Below are 18,876 nucleotides of genomic sequence, written 5' to 3' on the forward strand. Positions count from 1 at the left end.
AGTTGTTTTTGTTGGAGGCTCCCATTAAAATCAATGTGAAGATGTGAGGAGCCATCAACATGTGACGTCATCGTCTGAGACTTCCGGTAAAGGCAGGGCTTTTTTATCAGCACCAAAAGTTGCGAACTTTATCGTGGATGTTCTCTACTAAATCCTTTCAGCAAAAATATGGCAATATCGCGAAATGATCAAGTATGACACATCGTTTAAATAAGAAAATCTCATTTCAGTAGGCCTTTAAACATATATATATATGTAGGATTTTTTTTATATATATATATATATATATATATATATATATATATATATATATATATATATATAATCCTACATATTGGCAGCCATAGTGATTCATTTATTCAGCGGAGCAATACAACCTGGATCCGACAAAAAAGTAAACACAAATGCTGTCTTCCTCGCTGATAAAACATGATAGCAACATGCATCTGCTAGCTCAGGATTGCCCCCACTTCTCAGTGTGGCGAGTTGGAGTACTACAAGAGGCACTCTAATACAGTACTTAAATCTGTATTTTGATAATGATAACGATGATGATGATGTGTCCGTTCAAGTGAACAAATGGATCCACAAGGGACAACAACACTTTCCACAGACTACACACACACATCATAAACATCAATATTAGAAGCCTACAACAATGTATTTTAAGAAGACTTTAGGATTAAAAGTGAAGATGTGAGGTGAAATAAGTACAAATGCAACAATAAAAACAAGCAACTCCACTCACGGTGACTCTAAAGTTCAGTGATGTGTTGCTAACTTCAGCCTTTTTCTTCTTTGTTGATGTTTTGCTGTAGTTAACATCCATGATGTAACAATGCTGCTCATCTACCAGAGTCCACGTTTTGATTCATTCATACTTTTAATTGGATAATAATATTAATAAAATGCAATGGAAAAAATGTGTGGAAAAAAACAAATGAAAATAATAAAATGTCGCTACATATATAATGTTTAATACATGCACACAACTTAAAAAGTAACTACAGGACAACATATAACCTACTCAGTGACTTAGTAGTTAGAGTGTCCGTCCTGAGATGGGTAGGTCGTGAGTTCAAATCCCGGCCAAGTCATACCAAAGACTCAGCATTAAGGGTTGGAATTGGGGGTTAAATCACCAAAAAATGATTCCCAGGCGCGGCACCGCTGCTGCCCACTGCTCCCCTCAGCTCCCAGGGGGTGATCAAGGGTGATTGGTCAAATGAAGGGAATAATTTCGCCACACCTAGTGTGTGTGTGACAATCATTGCTACTTTAACTTTAGAAGCCTACTGAAATTAGATTTTCTAATTTAAACGGGAATAGCAGGTGCATTTTATGTATCATAATTGATCATTTCGCGATATTGCCATATTTTTGCTGAAAGTATTTAGTAGAGAACATCCACGATAAAGTAGGCAACTTTTGGTCGCTAATAAAAAAGCCCTGCCTTTACTGGAAGTATGTGCGCGTGACGTCACGAGTTGCAGGACTCCACGCATATTCACATTGTTTTTAATGGGAGCCACCAGCAGTAACAACAATTCGGACCAAGAAAGCGACAATTTCCCCATTAATTTGAGCGAGGATGAAAGATTTGTGAATTAGGATATTGATAGTAAAGGACTAGAAGAAAAAAAAAAAAAAAACGCGACGGCTCCGGGAGACGGCAGTGTGAGCGTTTCAGATGTAATTAGACACATTTACTAGGATAATTGTGGAAGATCACTTATCTGCTTATTGTTTTAATAGTGTTTTAGTAAGATTGTAAAAACATACCTCGAGGTCGGATGGCTGCGGTGAACACGCCAGTGTCTCAGAGAGAAGCCGAGGAGCCAAGCTCACAGCTGCTGCAGGGCGACAAATAATCCAATGATTTCTCCGGTAAGATATATATCACAATTTCCCCATCCAAAAACATGCTGGTTGACGTAGAGAAAACATGTTCGCTTGACCGCTCTGTGTTAAAAACAAACAAAGAAACACCGGCTGTGTCTCGGTGCTAAAGACAGCTGCAATCCACCGCTTTCCACCAACAGCATTCTTCTTTATAATCTCCATTATTAAATGAACAAATTGCAAAAGATTCAGCAACACAGATGTCCAAAATACTTTGTAATTGCGCGATGAAAAGAGACGACTTTTAGCCGTGTTTGGTGCTACGCTAATATGTCCCCTCCAACAGGTGATGTCACGCGTATGCGTCATCATTCCGCGACATTTTTAACAAGTAACTGGAGAGAAATTTAAAGGGTAACATTATCACAATTTCAGAAGGGTTAAAACCAATAAAAATCAGTTCCCAGTGGTTTATTTTATTTTTTGAAGTTTTTTTCAAAATGCTATCCATCATGGATTATCCCGAAAAAAGGCTTTAAGTGCCTGATTTTCGCTATCTGTAAATCCACCCGTCCATTTTCCTGTGACGTCATATAGTGACGCCAATACAAACAAACATGGCGGATAGAACAGCAAGATATAGCGACATTAGCACGGATTCAGACGTGGATTTCAGCAGATTCAACAGATTACGAATGTTTTGAAACGGATGGTTGGAGTGTGGAGGCAGATAGCGAAAACGAAATTGAAGAAGAAACTGAAGCTATTGAGCGAATAGCTATTGAAGCTATTCGGCGATCGCCTTCTAACCAACGATTGCATCTTTTGACCACAGGAGCAACTTAAATCCATCGATTAGTAAGTGTTTGTTTAGCATAACATGTGGGTGGAGGGAAAGGCTGGAGGCAAATATAGCTACAAATGTACATACAGCTAGACTAAATAGCATGTTAACATCGATTAGCTACCAGTCATGCCGTGACCAAATATGTCTGATTAGCACATAAGTCAATAACATCAACAAAACTCACCTTTGGGATTTCGTAGACTTTATCGTTGGAAATGCATCTGCTTTGAGTGTCGCAGGATATCCACACATCTCTGTGCCATCTGTCGTAGCATAGCTGTCGTCGGTAAAATGTGCAGAACAAACAAGGGCCTTTCGCATCTTTTGACCTTTGGTGTACTTGAATTCGTCGATTGGTATGTGTTTGTTTGGCATTAAATGTGGGTGGAGGGAAAGGCTGGATGCAAATATAGCTACAAATGAGGCATAACGATGCAATATGTACATACAGCTAGCCTAAATAGCATGTTAGCATCGATTAGCATGCCATGCTAATCGATGCACACGCCACGTAAGTCACCTTGAATCCGTCCCTGATCATGTTGTTACACCTCCGACAACACACCGACGAGGCATGATGTCTCCAAGGGACGGAAAACAGTAGAAAAAACGGAAAATAACAGAGCTGATTTGACTTGTGTGTGTAATGTGTTTGAAAAAATGGTGGATTGCTTCCCGTTGTAACGTCACAGGTGAAAGGTCATTGCTCCGACAGCAAACAATTGAAAGGCGTTTAAAATCGCCAAATTCACCCTTTTAGAGTTCGGAAATGGGTTAAAAAAACATATGGTCTTTTTTCTGCAATATCAAGGTATATATTGACTCTTACATAGGTCTGGTGATAATGTTCTCCTTTAAAATTGCAATTTAGTAAACTAAAGCGGCCGTATTGGCATGTGTTGCAATGTTAATATTTCATCATTGATATGTAAACTATCAGACTGCGTGGTCGGTAGTAGTGGCTTTCAGTAGGCCTTGAATTTAACAGTAGAAGATGAGAGGCACTACATACAACATCAAATATACATTCATATTAAACATGCTGTGTTTTTAAAGTACATTTAGCACAATCACTAAGTGTTTTTAAATCCCTGCAGCTTCCATGACTGTTACACACTTGTGTTTACTGTCCTGACACTTATGCCGGAACATCTTATCACACACAGTGCAACTAAATGTTTTTTCTCCAGTGTGTGTTCTCATGTGTGTGGTCATGACAAGATTTGTGGAGAAATGCTTCTTACAAACAGGGCAAGTCAAATGTTTCTCTCCAGTATGTGTTCTCATGTGTGCGGGCATCTTAGGCTTTGTGGAGAAACTCTTCTTACAAACAGAACAAGTAAAAGGTTTCTCTCCAGTGTGTGTTCTCATGTGTATGGAGATGTCAGGCTTTCTGGAGAAACACTTCTTACAAACAGAGCAAGTAAAAGGTTTCTCTCCAGTATGTGTTCTCATGTGTGAGATCATATGTTGCGTTGTGGAGAAATGCTTCTTACAAACAGAGCAAGTCAAAGGTTTCTCTCCAGTATGTGTTTTCATGTGTGAGGACATGTTAGACTTTGTGGAGAAACTCTTCTTACAAACAGAACAAGTAAAAGGTTTCTCTCCAGTGTGTGTTCTCATGTGTATGGAGATGTCAGGCTTTCTGGAGAAACACTTCTTACAAACAGAGCAAGTAAAAGGTTTCTCTCCAGTATGTGTTCTAATGTGTGTGATCATATGTTGCGTTGTGGAGAAACGCTTCTTACAAACAGAACAAGTCAAAGGTTTCTCTCCAGTATGTGTTCTCATGTGTGAGGACATGTTAGACTTTCTGGAGAAATTATTCTTACAAACAGAGCAAGTAAAAGGTTTCTCTCCAGTGTGTGTTCTCATGTGTCTGGTCATGGCAGGCTTAATGGAAAAACTCTTCTTACAAACAGAGCAAGTAAAAGGTTTCTCTCCAGTATGTATTCTCATGTGTATTGTAATATAACTCTTGTGTCTAAATGATTTCCCACATTCAGAGCAGTCCAAGTGTTTGTTGTTAGTGTGATGTCTCGTATCACCTTTGGAGTCATTTTTACTCTCCAAAGGTTTTTGGATGTGGTCACTGTGATCAGAAGAGTGTGACATCATGTGGTCCATGTCTGACAGTGGAGCAAAGATGCTGTCTGGTTCTGACTTTATATCTTCACAATGCTCTCCATCAGCTTCTGTGATGTGTTGACTTACAAGCTCCGCCCCTCTGTTCTCCTCACTTTGACTGTGATGAAGCTGTAAGGACTGAGCTTCATCTTCATCATTAGCCTCCTCCACCCTTTGAAGCTGCTTCCACAGTTCCTCCTCTTCCTCTTTAATGTGGGAGGGGGCCTGTAGCTCCTTCTGTCCCACACTGGAGCTCCACTCCTGCTGTTTGGAGGGAATCTCTTCATGACTCTCTGCTGACACCTGCTGGACGTCTGCAGAACATAAAACACAAATGAGGTGTTACTGTATTGAAGTTTGCAGTATTCAAACTATTCACATGTGAGCTAGGCCAAACAGACAGTGATGGGCAAGCGACCTGGAAAATGTAGTAAGCTAAGCTACAAGTTACTCTCCATTAAATGTAGCAAAGCTATCCTCAGAGAATTGTAGCAAGCTACACTACACACTACACTGCAAAAGCAGCGTAAAAATACCCATCATCTCAAACAGGTAAATTCCCAAACAAAATGAAAATAGCTAAAATTGCACCAATTTATCAGACTGGAGACAAACACCAATTTACAAATTATAGACCTGTTTCTTTACTTCCACAATTTTGTAAAATCATTGAAAAACTGTCGGATTAGAGAGTTTTACAAACAAACATAAAATATTAGATGAGAACCAATATGTATACAGAGCTAATATTTCAACTTCGATGGCTGTAATAGAAATGACAGAAGAAATGACCAATGCAATAGATAGTAAAAAAAAAAATATGCAGCAGCAGTGTTTATTGATCCAACTAAAGCATTTGACACTATTAATCACAATATTTTAATCAAAAAACTATACTGGTATGGCATCAGAGGGTTGGTCTTAAACTGGATTCGAAGATATTTAACCAACAGGAAACAATACGTGAAGCTAGACGAACACACTTCTACAACACTAAATATATCCTGTGGTGTACCTAAGGCAGGGGTGCCCACACTTTTTCTGCAGGTGAGCCACTTTTCAATTGACCAACTCGAGGGTATCTACCTCATTTATATATATCATTTATATTTATTTATTTATGAAAGAGACATTTTTGTAAACAAGTTAAATGTGTTTAATGATAATACAAGCATGTGTAACACATATAGATGTCTTTCTTTCACAAAGACAAGAATATAAGTTGGTGTATTACCTGATTCTGATGACTTGCATTGATTGGAATCAGACAGTAATGATGATAACGCCCACATTTTCAAATGGAGGAGAAAAAAAGTTGTCCTTTCTGTACAATACCACATGAAAGTAGTTGGTTTTTGGCATCTAATTCATCCAGCTTCCATACACTTTACAAGAAAAACATTGGCGGCAAATTCCGTAGCTTGCTTGATTGACATTCACGGCACCCGAGGGTCTTGTGAGATGACGCTGGCTGCTGCCAGTTCATTATTATGAAAAAATGACAGAGAGGAAGGCGAGAAACACTTTTTATTTCAACAGACTTTCGCGCCGTCCCTTCCGTCAAAACTCTAAAGGCCGACTGCACATTTCCTATCTTCACAATAAAAGCCCTGCTTCATGCTGCCTGCGCTAACAAAATAAGAGTCTCGGAAAGCTGGCGTGCACAAGTGATGTGCACGCCAGCTTTCTGAGGGATCGCTTGTGCACGCCAGTTTTCCGAGACTCTGTATTTAGTTAGCGCAGGCAGCATGAAGCAGGGCTTTTATTGTGAAGATAGGAAATGTGCAGTCGGCCTTTAGAGTTTTGACGGAAGGTACGGCACGAGAGTCTGTTGAAATAAAAAGTGTTTCTCACCTTCCTCTTGGTCATATTTTCATAATAATGATCTTGCAGCAGCCAGCGTCATCTCACAAGACCCTCCGGTACCGTGAATGTCATTTAAGTGACGTCTTGGTGAAGATTGATGATCACTCATTTTTAGGTCTATTTTTTTTAAAAGCCTGGCTGGAGATCGACTGACACACCCCCCGCGGTCGACTGGTAGCTCGCGATTGACGTAATGGGCACCCCTGATCTAAGGGATCAAAACTAGGACCAACATGGTTCAAGCTTTATATAAATGACATTTGTAAAGTTATAAAATATTTAAAATTAGTATTATTTGCGGATGATACAACAGTGTTTTGTTCAGGAGAGAACACACAGAAGATAATACAAATAATAACAGAAGAAATGAACAAATTAAAAAGATGGTTTGACAAAAACAGACTATCTTTGAATTTCGGTAAAACTAAAATAATGCTATTTGGTAGAAGTAGAAAAGAAGTGTCAAACACAAATACAAATAGACGGAATAGAAATTGAAAGAGTAAATGAAACTAAATTTCTAGGTATAATGATTGATGATAAAATGAACTGAAAATCTTATGTAAAAAATTTACAACATAAAGTAGCAAGAAACACGGCAATAATGAATGAAGCAAAACATGTTCTGGCCCAAAAATCACTTCATATTCTCTACTGCTCACTAGTGATACCATATCTGAGTTATTGTGCAGAAAAATGGGTAAATAATTACAAAAGTACACTTCATTCACTAACAGTGTTACAAAAAAGATCAGTTTGAATAATACATAATGTTGGATATAGACAACATACAAACCCTTTATTTATTGAATCAAAGATACTGAAATTCCACCACATAGTGAATTTGCAAACAGATAAAATTATACACAAAGCAAACTATAACCTGCTAGCCAAGAATATACAACAATTTTTCTCAAAAAAAAGAGGAGAAATATAATCTTAGAGAAAAATGTAATTTAAAACATTTGTATGCACGTACAACACTTAAGACCTTCAGTATATCAGGATGTGGAATTAAATGATGGGATGCATTAAGCAAAGCAATCAAACAATGTACTAATATCATCCACTTCAAGAAACTCTTCAAACTTCAAGTCTTTACAAAGTAGAAAGAAGAAGAACCATGATAATGAACATTCTGAATGTATTTCATCAATCCATTTGTTCATTTTCTAGATAATCTTACTCATCTCACCATATGAAATGTAACTTACTTCACCGGCTATTATTTATTTATTTTTATTGTGATTACTTATGGAGTATTTTGTCAATAAATTAAGAACTGGAAGTGAACAAAAGTTTTAGCAACTGTTATGTAAAAGAATCAATCATCAATCAATCAATGTTTATTTATATAGCCCCAAATCACAAATGTCTCAAAGGACTGCACAAATCATTACGACTACAACATCCTCGGAAGAACCCACAAAAGGGCAAGGAAAACTCACACCCAGTGGGCAGGGAGAATTCACATCCAGTGGGACTTCAGTGACAATGCTGACTATGAGAAACCTTGGAGAGGACCTCAGATGTGGGCAACCCCCCCCCCCCCCTCTAGGGGACCGAAAGCAATGGATGTCGAGCGGGTCTAACATGATACTGTGAAAGTTCAATCCATAGTGGCTCCAACACAGCCGCGAGAGTTCAGTTCAAGCGGATCCAAGACAGCAGCGAGAGTCCAGTCCACAGGAAACCATCCCAAGCGGAGGCGGAGGCTGGCAGGCCAGGGAGACCATTTCAGTATTGTAAAAGCCACAGGAGGCTTATTAGTAATAAGTACCATTTTAGAAGCATGTATATTTATGCTGAAACCCAGGATCGATCCAGGGAGCATTGGATCTTCAGTCTGACGCTCTCCCAACTGAGCTATTTCAGCTATACAACACCTTCTTGGGTTTACATATTCAAATGTAACCAAGGTCTGCCCTATTGGTGACTTTTGAGGGGTGGAAGGAGGTCTTTCCAAGGGGTCTCAAAGCCTAGTATTGGTCAGCAGAACAGGTACTTGAATCCCGGAAGCTCAAAAAGAATGTCTTGCGCTCCATGACTGAGCATGTCAGGGTCTCTAAAAAATGTACCAAAATGCTTCTGAAGAATGTTTTACTACCGAGAATGTTATGATTATTGCAAACATTTGGCAGATTTTTCAGAAATTTTCAAAAGTTTTTAGCAGGCTAATAAATAAGTCTTCAAGTATAGATGAAAAATGCTGAAAAGAAAAGCAGTTTAAGCGTCATGACCCGGAATTGAACCAGGGTTGCTGTGACCACAACACAGAGTACTAACCACTATACCATCACGGCTGTTCCTACTCATCTTGATTGATAATGTGTTTGCTCTCCTGATGTCTAATGTTAAACCATCTGCTCAAGCCACATTCTGTTTGAACGACATCATGGAAGAGAATCTCAATCAGTGTGCTAATACTTGATGTTCTGGGGAAATATTTAGGTTTTACTCCATTGTGGTGTAAAGAACAACTGCTAAGATGTAAAATAGTCACATTTATATTGTTGTGCTCACCTTTTTCCTCACCCACTTTATTCTGATTGAATGCCCCGAGTATAAGAACAGATACAAATACCAGTTATACATTCACAATAATAAAGAGAAAAAAAACACATTTTTCAGTTTGTAGATTTAGAAAAGCCAAAGCAAAGTAAACTCCCCCCAAAAATCACACAGAATACTGTTTCAGTTGAGTTAACAAACAACAGCACGCTGGCTAGGAGTTGAACCTAGAATCTTCTAGTCCGTAGTGAGACACATAATCCATTGCATCACTATCCCTACAGAAAGAAACATCTTACTGTAGGACAGGTTGTGTTTCGTAAACATCTTACGCCAAAACAACACACAGTTTACATCCTCAGGATGTAAGACATTATTCTGATTCTTATTTGAACCACATCACACAGAAATGTAATGTATGAATGAGTGAGAATGAGTGAGGGACAGTTTTTGGGTTGGTGCACTAATTGTAAGTGTATCTTGTGTTGTTTATCTTGATTTAATTTAAAAAAAAGAAGCGTAACGGGTGATCCTTCGAGCCAGATTTGAACCAGCGACCTAAGGATTTCAGCATGAGCAACTACAGTCCTCCGCTCTACCAACTGAGCTATCGAAGGTTAGTATCAAACAATACTAATTCTGATTTTTGAGTCACTTTAGTATCAAGCAATTAATCAATCAAAGTTGACTTCTATAGACCTAAATCACAAGTGTCTCAAAGGGCTGCACAAGCCACAATGACATCCTCGGCTCAGATCCCACATCAGGGCAAGAAAAAACTCAACCCAATGGGATGACAATGAGAAACCTTGTAGAGCAGTGGTCCCCAACCACCGGGCCGCGGCCACAGAATAAATGTTTATTTATTTATTTTTTAATCACAGTCAGTTTTTTACTGCATGCCACTGGTAAGCGCACGGGTGAGAAGAGGTTTTAAAATGATTAGCTCCTGCTTACTTTTACCGCATGCCTTGATTAAGCGCAGGAGTGAGAAGAGGTTTTAATCAATCAATCAATCAATCAATGTTTATTTATATAGCCCCAAATCACAAATGTCTCAAAGGACTGCACAAATCATTACGACTACAACATCCTCGGAAGAACCCACAAAAGGGCAAGGAAAACTCACACCCAGTGGGCAGGGAGAATTCACATTCAGTGGGACGCCAGCGACAATGCTGACTATGAGAAACCTTGGAGAGGACCTCAGATGTGGGCAACCCCCCCCCTCTAGGGGACCGAAAGCAATGGATGTCGAGCGGGTCCAACATGATACTGCGAAAGTTCAATCCACAGTGGCTCCAAGACAGCAGCGAGAGTCCCGTCCACAGGAAACCATCTCGAGCGGATCAGCAGCGTAGAGATGTCCCCAACCGATACAGGCGAGCGGTCCATCCTGGGTCCCGACGAGCGGTCCATCCTGGGTCTCGACTCTGGACAGCCAGTACTTCATCCATGGTCATCGGACCGGACCCCCTCCACAAGGGAGGGGGGGACATAGGAGAAAGAAAAGAAGCGGCAGATCAACTGGTCTAAAAAGGAGGTCTATTTAAAGGCTAGAGTATACAGATGAGTTTTAAGATGAGACTTAAATGCTTCTACTGAGGTAGCATCTCGAACTGTTACCGGGAGGGCATTCCAGAGTACTGGAGCCCGAACGGAAAACGCTCTATAGCCCGCAGACTTTTTTTGAGCTCTAGGAATCACTAATAAGCCGGAGTCTTTTGAACGCAGATTTCTTGCCGGGACATACGGTACAATACAATCGGCAAGATAGGCTGGAGCTAGACCGTGTAGTATTTTATACGTAAGTAGTAAAACCTTAAAGTCACATCTTAAGTGCACATCTTAAATTAATTAGCGCCCCGGCACCTATTCAAGGAACTACGGTATATTATCACACAACTCTTATGCTTAAAGGCTGTTGCTATGGTTATTATCAAGTGTGCTGACATTATTTTTTCTTTGTCTGTGCAAAGCTGGCAATCCACAAGATTGCAAGCAAGTCTCTTATCAGTGTTTGTTTCCAGAACCGGCCTGCTGACTGCCAAGACCGAACATCGAGTACCGTGACGTAGACAGAACAGAGACAAGGTGATATCACGACTGTCAGCACATTTGCATTTATGTATAATTATATATTGTGTCTAGCTGGAGCTGTGAAGATGACCCCCTTCCCTCAGCGACAGCCTCAGTGATGTAACCAGGGACCTCCCAAATAAATAGAGGCAGCACGTGGGCTGGACTTTTAGAACGTAGTTTGGATCTGTAACTAGAGTACAGCCCAAAACACATCTCTCCTCAATTGAGCAAAATGTAACTCTGTCTGTGCATGATTTCTTCCTTCTCGTCTGTTTAATAGACGCATCAGTGTTTGAACCTGACACCACTATAATCTTTTTCCTCTTTTCTACTCTTTTAGCACTCGACTTACCTTCATGACCTTCTCTCCCCTCTAGTCCTATCCATGTCCATACCTTCCTCATACATCAGCTCACTATCCCCTTCCATCTCTTTTCAACCAGCTACCACAATCCATAGCTGGATAATGGAGAGGTTTTGTGAAAAGATAATAATATAAAAAATTGCCTGAAACCAAAAATTAAAATGAAATACATCTCCTCTGTTCTGTACATCATTGTCCAAGTGACATTATATTGTCATCTTCCTCTTTATGCCATTTCCTCAAGGTGACAGAAAAACATGATACAACCTGCCTATCATGTGATTCTACCATGTTGGCAAAATACAAACACACAATATATTGACATATATAACACATAAAACATGGAATTAGAAGTGAACAGTACCCATCCCTACCAGCAAGTGTTGTTGTACTGGAAACTAATTTACAAACACAACTTCATCACACACAATACTCCACTATGGAATTGTTCTTATATTAAAATGAGAAACAAATCCATCTTTGTACAGCAATGGTTTGAAAAAGGCATTTGGTCACTGATGCACTTATTGAATGATAAAACTATTTTAATATTTCAAGATTTAATTAAGTATGACCTGCAAATAAGAAATATTACAAAATTTAAATAGGCTTTTATTTAAAATATTCTAGTTACTGCATCTTTTTTAATTGTTTTCTGTTTCTTCTTATTATTATTTTCTCTGAAACAAAAAAATACTTAAACGTTTCCATTCTTTCTGAGATAAAAGAGTTAATCTAAATTTTAAAAAAGGATGGAATTGACCACTTAAAATTATATTATGGATGTTATTTTGCAATTGAAGACAGCACTTGTTGGTTCTGTGATTGGGAAACACAATAAACAGTTTATTTTAAGAATGTATGCAAAGTAAATCTCTGTGGGATGATGTACAATATTGGCTTTTGTCTGACACTCCAAACTTTGACTGATATTGATGTTGTTTTGGGGATGTTGAAAAAAGAAAAAAATACATAAAACATGTTTAGAACACAATACTGGATTTATTTGATGTATCCACAAATGTAAGTTTGTAAAAACAAAATCCTTTCACAAAAACAAAAAAAAAATCTGCTATTTTCTCTCACTTGTATATTGCATAAAGGTCTGGGGACATACATATAAAACAATCACAACACAATCACTATAATACAGAGTAATAACGGTAATTAATAAAATAGATTATAGAGACCCAACAAATGAATCATAAAGTTGTTAGAAAGTCAAAATGAAAGTCTTGACAGTTTATTTCAAATCCTGCAGTTTCATTTGCTGCTGCTGTTCTCACCAGCACACTTGTGTTTCTTACACTGGTACTTAGAAGACAATCTTTCACCACACACACTGCAACTCAACACTTTCTCTCCTGGGTGTCTTCTCATGTGTGCTAAAAGGTTTGATCGGTCACAAAAGCTTCTGTTGCAGATTGAACAAGAATGTGATTTTTCACCAGTGTGTGTTCTAGTGTGTACTTTCAAACTGTTACTTTGTACAAAACCTTTACTGCAGATTGAACAGGAAAAAGGTTTTTCGCCAGTGTGTGTTCTCATGTGTACTTTCAAATATTGATTTTGTGTAAAACCTTTACCGCAGGTTGAACAGGAAAAAGGTTTTTCGCCAGTGTGTGTTCTCATGTGTACTTTCAAATATTGATTTTGTGTAAAACCTTTACCACAGGTTGAACAGGGAAAAGGTTTTTCTCCAGTGTGCGTTCTCATGTGCACTTTCAAATATTGACTTTGTGTAAAACCTTTACCACAGATTGAACAAGAAAACGTTTTTTCGCCAGTGTGTGTTCTCATGTGTACTTTCACATTATGACTTCGAACAAAACGTTTACCACAGACTGAACAGATAAAAGCTTTTTCACCAGTGTGTGTTCTCATGTGCACTTTCACATTGTGACTTCGAACAAAACGTTTACCACAGACTGAACAGATAAAAGGTTTTTCTCCAGTGTGTGTTCTCATGTGTCTTTTCAGATGACTATGGTTTTTAAATGTTTTGTGACAGTGAGAAGATGTGAAGTGAGTGTTGTCAGTGTGACATGTCTTATCATCTTTAGAGTCTTCATCATCAGTGTCAGGAGAGTGTGACGTTGTGTCCTCACTATCTGATAGTGGAGCTAAGAGCTTGTCTGCTTGTGATCCTCCACAGTGGTCTCCATCAGCTTCTGTTGTCATGTGTTGTGTTGAGCTGCTGCTTGGAGGCTCCCCCCCTCCCCTCTCCTCACTTTCACCTTTCACCTCATCATCTTCACTCTTCACAGGGACACCAGTCACTGGGAACTCATCCAGTCCTTCAAGATGATCTCCCTCTTGAGTGATGCTGTGTTCCTCCTCTTCCTCTTTAATGTGGGGCGTCAGTGAGTCTTCCTCTTCCTTTTTACAGGGAAGGGTCTGTGTCAAAGAGGAAAAGGAGACGCCAGAGGGTCCGTGGCGCCTGGTCTTCCTCTTTGAAGGATCCTCCTTCACCATCCTGAAGCTACTCTCCTTTTTTTCAGGCAGACGTTGTTCTCCACAGACGTCTGCAGGACACACAATGACAAACATGCTTGAGAAATGTCCAGATTTGCTCAGTCACATGAGACATTCAGTAAGTTTACATGTACTTAAAATAAAAAGTGATTATATTAATTGGCCTGAAAACAAACACATTGCTCTTTACAACATTATTCACAGGAATAGAAGACCACTTTTTACGAGGGATGGGCAATATGGCCTAAAATCTAAATTGTGATAAATTCCCTTTAACCTGAATGCAGCTGGGATAGGCTCCAGCGCCCCCTGTGATGTTAATGTCACTTACTGATGTATAAGCTTGGAGAAAAGATGAGGTTGTTTACAGTGTAAATCTGTATTCTGTATTGTTGTCTCAGCTATGATGGAAAGTTTGATCTCCGGGAATTTTAAACAAGGAATCACCATGTGTTTGTGTGGCTAAAGGCTAAAGCTTCCCAACTCCATCTTTCTACTTTGACTTCTGAAATATTAATTGAACAAATTGCAAAAGATTCAGCAACACAGATCTCCAAAATACTGTGTAATTATGCCGTTAAAGCAGACGACTTTTAGCTGTGTGTGTGTGCAGCGCTCATACTTCCTAAAAACCCGTGACGTCTTGCGTACACGTCATCATTACACAACGTTTTTAAGACGAAACTCCCGGGAAATTTTAAATTGCAATTTAGTAAACTAAAAAGGCCGTATTGGCATGTGTTGCAATGTTAATATTTCATCATTGATATATAAACTATCAGACTGCGTGGTCGCTAGTAGTGGCTTTCAGTAGACCTTTAGGAACCAGTACTAAAAAAAAAAAATGGTACTTGGTATACAGCTCTTATCTTCATCACTAAACCTTTGAAATATGCTGACATATGTGCTGCCAAAAGTAAATAAACAGTAGCCATATTGAATGATTGCCTTCATCTGACCACGTGAGGTAAGGAGGACGGCCTCTAGGTCACATGGTTACACCCCAGCAATTACACTGTTGATGATTGATGAGCATTCATTTTTGAATGGTGGTGTTAAAAAGCAAATATATCTCCATCTTTAGTGATAAATGTGGCCCCCGGATGAACATGTGTCACAAACATTGTATTAGATGATATGTGGATGTTGTGCTTACTTGGACTGTGATGAAGCTGTGAGGACTCAGGTGGTTTGTCTTCATGCTCTTCAGTCTTCACAGAGACAACAGTCAGTGGAAACTTGCTGACATCAGCCTCCTCCTGCCCTACAGGACACTCTCCCTCCTGACTGATCCACACTTCCTCCTCTTCCTCTTTAATGTGGGGGGGCTGTGGATCCTCCTGCTGCTGAAGGGGACGTTCTTCTTGACGAGCGTTCATCTGTTGGACGTCCGCAAGACAACACAAACAAACTTCAGCTCAGATGTGTCGAATATTTTTTAGTCTATCAAATATAATATTTTCCAAGTGGACTGACACCACTCTGTGGTGATGTTCTTCTACACATGGAATAATCATCAGTTATTGATTATTATGAATTGTGTCATTGATCCTGTTTTCTGCATTTACATTAATTATTGTTTAAAAAGTAACAACTTATAGAAAACCTCCTGCTGGGATTTTAATACCGTCATGACTGCATGAAGTCAGTCTGCACGTATAAAAGTGTCATTGTGCTGCAGCATCAAGTGACGCCAACTGGCTCCTCCCACTACCAACCTACCAGCCAACCTTGACGTGCACCTCCAAAATAGTCCCACCTCACGTCAACGGTGACCAGGACTACAGAGCTGTGGTCGGTTGGCTTTACTTTTACGCACAATATCCTCTCCTTGTTCTCCATTACCTCCCTGCTTGGCACTCAGCATCAAGGGTTGTGATTGGGGGTTAAATCACCATAAATGATTCCCGGGCGCAGCACTGCTGCTGCCCACTGCTCCCCTCACCTCCCAGGGTGTGATCAAGGGGATGGGTCAAATGCAGAGGACACATTTCACCACACCTAGTGTGTGTGTGACAATCATTGCTACTTTAACTTTCTTCTGCGAAAGCAACATTTTTAACCCAACAGAAAACAGCGAAGCACTTGGAACAAGTGCCAGCGAGTATCCATCCATCCATCCATTTTCTACCGCTTATTCCCTTTCGGGGTCGCGGGGGGCGCTGGCGCCTATCTCAGCTACAATCGGGCGGAAGGCGGGGTACACCCTGGACAAGTCGCCACCTCATCGCAGGGCCAACACGGATAGACAGACAACATTCACACTCACATTCACACACTAGGGCCAATTTAGTGTTGCCAATCAACCTATCCCCAGGTGCATGTCTTTGGAAGTGGGAGGAAGCCGGAGTACCCGGAGGGAACCCACGCATTCACGGGGAGAACATGCAAACTCCACACAGAAAGATCCCGAGCCTGGATTTGAACCCAGGACTGCAGGACCTTCGTATTGTGAGGCAGACGCCAGCGAGTATATATATATATATATATATATATATATATATATATGTATGTGTATATATATATATGTATATATATATATATATATATATATATATATATATATATATATATATATATATATATATAAATTCATAAATGTAAACAATTATTTAAAATATTTGGGTACCTCATGTTCTGACTACATACAAAATATTGATGCAAATTTTTTTAAATTTTATTTTAATATTCTATTCTTTTCTCCTACCCCCACCCCCCCCAACCCCATCTTTTTTGTAAGGGGCGCTGGAAGCCGGCAGACCCGTCAGCGATCCTGTTCTGTCTCCCTATAATGTTTGTCTGATCTTGAATGGGATTGTGCTGAAAATTGTAATTTTCCTGAAGGAACTCTCCTGACGGAATAAATAAAGTACTATCTAATCTAATTTAAATTCATTTTGTGTGCAGTATATTAAAGCTATTTTTAATATTTAACATTTATTTAATTAAATATTTATTTTAGTCTGACTGAATAAGCATTAGTCACTTACAATTGTGCAAATAGTGTTTTCGTAATAACAAACATCAGTTGATTTAATTTCCATATGTCCACCCAATGCAGCTGATAGGCTCCAACACCCCCTGTCCCCCTCGCAACCCCAAATAGGGACAAGCGGTAGAAAAATGGATGGATGGATGTTATCAAGGTAATAGAAGTGCGTGCAAACATCATTTGTATTTATTGCTAATACAGTTGACACCAACATAAAGCAGACCACTGCAATAGTACATTATATTACACTGTCATTACAATAACAATAATATTTTTTTTCATCCTGTAAAGCATCTTTGAGTACACTGAAAAGCGCTATACCAAATAAAATGTATTATTATTATTATTATACCTTGTGACTTATTCCAGACTTAAATTTCGAGACGTTCGTTTCTTTCTAGTAACAAATATTCAATGATGTTAAGCGTGACTGTAATATACAACAAAAAAACAGTTAAAAGTATTAAATAAGTCAATATAATTCTTACATAGAACATATAAAATACACTCCTCAAAAAAAAACGCTCGCATTTGCTACAAAGGCCTGCTAGCGGGCTAACGCTAGCACGTTAGCTTCGAACAACATATGAGGTAAATAAGATAAATAATATGAAAATATATCATGTATATTACCTCATAAGCCGCGTGTACAAGAGAGGAGTGGAATATATTCTTCCTATTGTTACACCAGCAACTCTTTTTTGTCTTCTGTGGCCGGGCGAAGGAAGTGTGCACCACTCACTATTGTCCCAGTGAAACACGTGTTTGAAGGAAGTGTGCACCACTCACTATTGTCCCAGTGAAACACGTGCTGGGCCAACATTTGTTCCGCGGTTGAGAACACCTCGATGACGTCACACAGGAGGAAGCACAAAACAAGATGGCGTCTGGCGGAGAATACGTTGTTTTGGTTATTATGGTTACATGTTTTAATTACAACGTACATGTGCACATGTGTGTCGTTTAACAGAGTAAACGTCCTTATTAATTGTTTGTATGCGGATACATTAGTCTGAGTGCACTTTGACGTGCTAGCCTAGCCTGCTGGTTAGCTTAGCTTGTTAGCTGCTAACAAAGAGAGGCGGAAGTGATCGACACATCAAAGCAGAGATCCAATGTAAGTGTAAAGTGTTTTTATTGTGTGAACATGTCTACATTACAAATGATGTGAGTGTTGGTGAATCAGCGACTAACTGCTGCCGTTGAAGAAATATTTGTGATTTTAGAAAAAAAAAAAAAAAACGACAACAGAATAAGAGGAGGAACTTTGTCCAACAAAAGAGGAGAAGGAGCGACAACATCAACTACTGGATGCTGTTTTCAAGAAACATCAAGTTGTGTTACACATCCAATCATCTATCTTCTTCTGCTTATCTGAGGTCGGGTCGCGGGGCCAGCAGCCTAAGTAGGGAAGCCCAGCCTTTCCTTTCCCCAGCCACGTCATACAGCTCTTCCCGGGGGATCCCGAGGCGTTCCCAGGCCAGCCAGTTTCTAACATAATAGTGAGAGTCCAGTCCATAGTGGGGCCAGCTGGAGACCATCCCGAGCGCAGACAGGTCAGCAACGCAGAGATGTCCCCAACCGTTGCACAGGCGAGCGGTCCACCCCAGGTCCCGACTCTGGACATATATATATATATATATATATATATATATATATATATATATATATATAAAATTAAAAACAAAATAAGATAAGGCTCTGAATTGGTTTCTTAACAAAACCTTTCTACTTATAAAATGCAACATTTTAACGTATAAAGTGCAACAT

General features: G+C 39.4%; 1 protein-coding gene and 1 non-coding gene across 2 annotated transcripts; both read right to left on the reverse strand.

Annotated features, from left to right (window-relative positions):
* Positions 1-3,931: 3,931 nt before the first annotated feature.
* On the reverse strand, positions 3,932-17,894 carry LOC133546971 (gastrula zinc finger protein XlCGF57.1-like; the record flags this gene model as incomplete). Its single annotated transcript, XM_061892822.1, has 3 exons — positions 17,740-17,894; positions 15,271-15,493; positions 3,932-5,130 (listed from the first exon to the last, which is right to left on the reverse strand). Coding segments are annotated over exons 2-3 (1,422 nt in total), but the record flags the coding sequence as incomplete, so codon positions are not given.
* trnay-gua (transfer RNA tyrosine (anticodon GUA)) lies at positions 9,724-9,810 on the reverse strand. The gene is given in 2 exon segments: positions 9,724-9,759; positions 9,774-9,810. It is a non-coding gene; the product is annotated as a tRNA-Tyr (tRNA).
* Positions 17,895-18,876: the final 982 nt, after the last annotated feature.

This window comes from Nerophis ophidion, unplaced genomic scaffold (genome assembly GCF_033978795.1).
Source record: "Nerophis ophidion isolate RoL-2023_Sa unplaced genomic scaffold, RoL_Noph_v1.0 HiC_scaffold_53, whole genome shotgun sequence".
Lineage (NCBI taxonomy): Eukaryota > Metazoa > Chordata > Actinopteri > Syngnathiformes > Syngnathidae > Nerophis > Nerophis ophidion.